At 44.0% G+C, this 5,122-nt stretch overlaps 1 protein-coding gene across 2 annotated transcripts; it reads right to left on the bottom strand.

Moving 5' to 3' along the window:
* Window positions 1-389: 389 nt before the first annotated feature.
* On the bottom strand, window positions 390-4,117 carry LOC118714288 (guanine nucleotide-binding protein G(I)/G(S)/G(O) subunit gamma-11). 2 transcript variants are annotated; one of them, XM_045578430.1, is made up of 3 exons: window positions 4,029-4,117; window positions 3,702-3,852; window positions 390-822 (listed from the first exon to the last, which is right to left on the bottom strand). In XM_045578430.1, exons 2-3 carry the CDS (start codon window positions 3,795-3,797, stop codon window positions 697-699), a joined length of 222 nt encoding a protein of 73 aa, XP_045434386.1. In that variant the 5' UTR covers window positions 3,798-3,852; window positions 4,029-4,117; the 3' UTR covers window positions 390-696. The 2 variants fall into 2 exon arrangements, with proteins under 2 accessions (XP_045434386.1, XP_036285304.1); XM_036429411.2 differs by lacking the exon at window positions 4,029-4,117 and having other exon boundaries at window positions 3,702-3,895.
* Window positions 4,118-5,122: the final 1,005 nt, after the last annotated feature.

Consider the following 5,122-nt stretch of genomic DNA (forward strand, 5'->3'; position numbering starts at 1 on the left):
CCCCTCACTTGCCCAAGGCCACCAGGAAAGGAACACTTTGAACGCGATCTGTGTGATGATGAGCTGAGGAAGTGCTGGTGCAGTTGTGGTTTGGCCTGGTTCCTTCCTGACTCAGATAATCTGACTCCTGTCAACATTAGCGATTCTAGTCCCCCAGTTCCCACACAGCGAATGTTCCAACACATTGCCGAAGTCCAAACACAGCAATGTAACACTCTCCATAGGTCTGGAGCAGAAGGAACTGGATTGGAGACCGGATTTATCAAGCCATCTCATCTTGAGATACATGTCCCAAACACCCAAACTGTATAGGGAGAAATATTAAAGAGAATACCAAAAAAAAAAAAAAAAAAAAGGCGGGGGGAGGGGGTCTCAAATTGCCAACACTCTCATTTTCCAGCGATAACACTTTATTTGAGGCATCAAGCAATATACTGAAAGAGGTGAGTCATGCACAAGTAATGTCCTTATTTCCATGATTGTACATTTGATACTCTCTGCCCCCTTAAAGACGGTGGGGGGTGAGCAAAGATGAGAAGCATGTAGCTTTTATATAAAACCATATCTATGTAAGTGCTTGAGAAAAGTCCGCTTTTAATTTAGTTTTTCCTTCTCTAAAAGGCATGTCGGTTTTATTTCGGAAAACTAAAATAAGCTAGTTCTTCCACTGAGGATAAAGTTTCTCCCCAGAGTTACTCATGAAATAACGCAGCTGCCTTTTTCTTTAAAGGGATTCTTGTCTTCTGGAATGCCTTTCACCAGAGGGTCCTCTCCAGAACGTTCTTCAATGTAGTTTTTTATTTCTTCAGAACATTTGGACACCTTAAAGGTAAGGAGGGGGAAGAATGAATTAGGCCAGGATTGTTCAAACTGTATCACCTCATTTTAGTGAAATTAATATAATTGGATATGACCAGCATTTACAGTGAGACCAAAAATGTTAGAGTATAGCACAGAGTATATGTAATATAATAAACGATACAATCTATGTAAAATATATTTCTAACTATGGGTTGGAATGTTAGAGAGTCACTGTATTACATAAATGATCCTCAGCAATTTCTATCCATCGTGACTCACATGATTTCCTTCCTCTGCTAAAATGCAGTTAACTGATGTGTCCACAATATTTTAGGAACTAAACCAAAATGTGCTTTCCATTTTCCATGCTAATGAACAGATGAAGTAGCACACTCCCAAATGTTTTGGGGTACACCTGCCAACATTCTCATTTATGATGGGTGTGTGCCACATTCTTCAATTTCACAAAATGGTAGAAACAATGAAAGTCTGACTCGGGAAAAGGCTGAAGTTGCCCAGTCACCCCATTCTGTCTCTGATCAGAATTCCTTCCTGTTAGTTGCTTGAGAGCCATGGCCATAGTAAAAGACTTGTCTGAGACTTACTATGCTAACCTCAGATCCTTGTGTGTATGTAATCCTTTAAAAATGTTATCTGAAATGGAGAAAGGATTCAATACTTTCCTTAAAAAGTCTATTCTTAAGAGAGGTTGCAAGAGTGAGTTTTTAAAAAGTACTTCAGAGGAAAGGAAAATAAAAGAATTCATGTCTAAATGAAGGTCTCTATTACTAGTAAGAAATTAGAAGCAAAAATTATAGAATTCAAGCAAAATTCCAGGGAGACACCTAAGACGAGACAAAAATATTCCCACTAAATTTTTAATAACTAATGTTCAAATTGTATTAATGGTGACCACTAAAACAGGTTTGCATGTGTATCCCAAAATGTATATAATTATTTACTTAGAAATAAATGCAGTTACTACTATGTCACTACATCATTCATAATTATAAAACATAATCTGGAAATTATTTTAAAATAGATTAAAAATGAACCAAAAATATAAATTTTAATATTTTCCTGCCATATCCCAAAGACTCCTTGCACTTGAGGGTGGAGGCCACTGATCCAAAATTTAAAAGTAGGTGATGTAGTTATCTGGCTTAACACATGGCAAAAAGTAAAAGCTTTTCAAGCACCATTCTCTCAGGTAGCATCTGCTCTCCATCCTTGCCAACACTGAATTCTCAAAAGTGAGATGCAAGCATCCATAACGTGGGCTCTGTGGACCCAGATAAACTTATGGATAAGATTCAAATTCCCCTAAATTGCATCTGTACTTAAGGAGGCTCCTTCATCAAGTTTCCAAATAGATCTGTCCCTGCCAAAGTACTCCTCGGGTGGGTTTCTTTCCACGGTCAAGAGGATATGTTTGAACCACAATTAGCTGGAGCCTGAATTCAGCCTGTGAATTTGGTGCCCGTGGCTGGAGCAGAGCACACAGCTCAGACGTGAACAACTGATGGACAGAATACCCAACGGGCATCACAAGGCTGTGTTCCAATAATGGTCCTTTCATTAGCTCTGGGGCCCCATTGGGATTCAAGTTGGTGGTGTTTGTTTGTTTGTTTGTTTTGTTTTGTTTTTTTAATTCTTAAAAGTAAGAGGGTTGAATGCTCTCTAAGAGCCCCAGTGTTTGCCTAGCACTAATACTCTGTAATCCAAAGTGCATTATAAAATGTGTTTGCATATTATTGTTAGGATGTCAGTGCTTCTCCCTGGATCCCCGGCTACCCTGGAAATTTTCTCTCCCACTGGCATACAGTGGGAGTTTCTGAGGTTGGGAAGCTGACCTAGCAGGGTGTGTCTTAGATGTGGAGGCCGGGGAACTGGCAGGGAGGACCTGCTAACGAATATTTCCACTAAGTTGAAGCTTTAAATAACTGGAAGATATTTGTTTCCCTCCCCCTATAACTTCTGCATAGGGATACTAGAGATGAAGCTGTTCCAGCTTTGCCACAATGCTTTACTTCACTATACGTAACTCTGTTTGCTATGTAACCTCTTAAATTTCATTGTGTGAGAAAAACAAAGCGGTCAAGACACGCTCTATCACTGGGCTTTGCCATCCACCAAATGGGTCCCTTACATTTTCCAGAAACAAGCCTATTCATTGTGTCAAGTCACTGGTTTTTCTCCCCCTTCCCACACAGCAGTGTTTTCATAGCATCTCAGTATATGTGTAAGTATTTATAAGTAAACCGATACTACTGCATCCGTTCATTACTTATAAACGGGGCATTACAAAGGGATGAGAGTCACAAACAAATATGACATGGTAATGTTTTTCTCCCAAGCCCCAATGGGCTGCTCACGGAACACCTCTGGAAAGAGTCCTGTGAAATTCAAACCTGGGTAATTCAAAACTTTAAATTGTTATATATAAAAAAAAAAAAAAAAAAAAAAAAAAGCCTTTCGGATACCATTCTTCCCACGACTAAAAGATCAAGGAAGGAAGCAGCCATCTGTCTTCTTCCTACAGCTTGAGTTTTTAAAGCCTACTGCCTAACAGCAGGCAAGCTCTCTTGTCTGGTTCCCCAGCCCGGGTGCCTCAGATGTTCTGACATTTGGCTTTAAATTACTCATCAGCTCCCTGCTCTCTCCCCTTTACCTCCTAGGATTTCCACATCAACTGGCAGTCCCCAGGCGCTACCCAAGCCCTACTTCCAGCTGCAAAAACACAACAAAAACAACAGCAACACACACACACACACACACACACACACACACACGACGACCACCACCACCACCACCACCACCACCACCACCACCTACAAACCTACAAACCAGGAGAGACTGGCCCCCCCGGAGAAAGAAGGCACCTGGGGCAGCCAATTTACCTGTTGCCTCTGCAACTTCACTTCTTTGCGAAGTTGCTCAACTTCCATCTTCAGCTTTTCCTTCTCTGGCAAGTCTTCGATGTGCAGGGCCGGCATCTTCTCCCCAGAGCCGGGCCCAGGGGCAGCTCTGGGAGTGGAGCAGCTGGAAATGCTATAAAGCAGGGCGCGTCCCAAAATAACTGCGCGCCCCCCCTCCCCGCCCTCCGGCCGGGCCGGGACCGCCCCCCGCGCGGGGGTCCCCGCGTGGAGCGCGCTGCGGCCCCGCCCGGCCCCTTTCCCCAGCCCGGCCCCGCGTCCCCAGAGCTTCAAACCCCCGATCACACTCACCAAACCCCCAAACCCGGGGGGCCTGTCCCAGCGAGCCCGGGAGGGTTCAGCCCAGGGACCCAGGGCCTGATTCCCGACCCCACCTCGCCCTCGGGGGACCCGCCTGGGCTGCGGCCCAAGGACTGGGGTTGCGCGCTAACCCCTGGAGAAAAAAGAAAAAAACAACAAAAAGTTTTACTTTTTGTTCCTTTTTTTTTTTTTTTCCTCCTTTCTTGCCCTTTCCCAAGTCATATCCGGGCTTTGTTTGTGAAACCAGAAAAAGGGACGCTACCCTGCAGGAAATAACAGCTCTTCACTTCTCCCAAGAGTTTCCAAAAGACAGGGCGCGCACGTTCCTTTTCCCAGTCACATGCGCACGGTTATTGGGGGACTGTGGGCGCTGGAGGAAACCCCCAGATGGACCCTGGGGCTGGGCTGTGGTCTCAGAAAAACACCCTCCCCAGCTGCTGATGTCTCCTCGCCATCCAGTGTATTAAGGAACTGGAAAGCACTTACACATTTGGGGATCAAAGGGGGACCAGGGTATGAATATTAGTTACAATGTGCAGGGGGGGCATTTTCTGACAAATAATTAAATAATTATCTGCATCCTTGGTAGCAGAGTTTGTATTGGGGAATGTTTGGTCATGACTGGAGGATATGTGGATGAGACCAGAGGAGAGAGCCAGAATCTTAATGTTCCCCATTCCCCCACCCCACCCCACCCCCAATTTTTTTTTTCTTCCACTCCATCTGCCAGTTTGTGGGTGACACTTGACACCAAGGATTTTGAATTCCTGATTCCCAAAGTGTTGGTTTCTCCACTTTCTGGAAAGCAGTATTCCTCAAGCTGCCACTTTGGAAAAGCCAGGAAAAGTGACGGATGTGAAAAATGCTTGCCTGCAATAAAAACTTTCCCTCGGACTATAAACTAAAACCTTGTTAGTGATGCTTGAAAAATTAGAAGAAAAATAAAGCGTGAATGTGAGAAATCTTCCCAAAGTGGTCAGATGCTTCCCTTTCTCTCCGGGGATTACCTACTGCTTACTGAGTCAAATTCAAGTTAAGAGTGGAGGCATTAGCTGAATGGTTTCAGGGTACTTGGACTTAGGCAG

The sequence above is a fragment of the Pipistrellus kuhlii genome, unplaced genomic scaffold (genome assembly GCF_014108245.1).
Source record: "Pipistrellus kuhlii isolate mPipKuh1 unplaced genomic scaffold, mPipKuh1.p scaffold_m20_p_10, whole genome shotgun sequence".
Lineage (NCBI taxonomy): Eukaryota > Metazoa > Chordata > Mammalia > Chiroptera > Vespertilionidae > Pipistrellus > Pipistrellus kuhlii.

Excerpts from the sequence above, each read along its gene's own strand:
- LOC118714288 (XM_045578430.1), bottom strand. The coding sequence starts at position 3,797 with ATGCCGGCCCTGCACATCGAAGACTTGCCAGAGAAGGAAAAGCTGAAG. Across the intron at positions 823-3,701 it reads TGAAGTTGCAGAGGCAACAG|GTGTCCAAATGTTCTGAAGA; the intron begins GTAAATTGGCTG and ends CTTACCTTTAAG.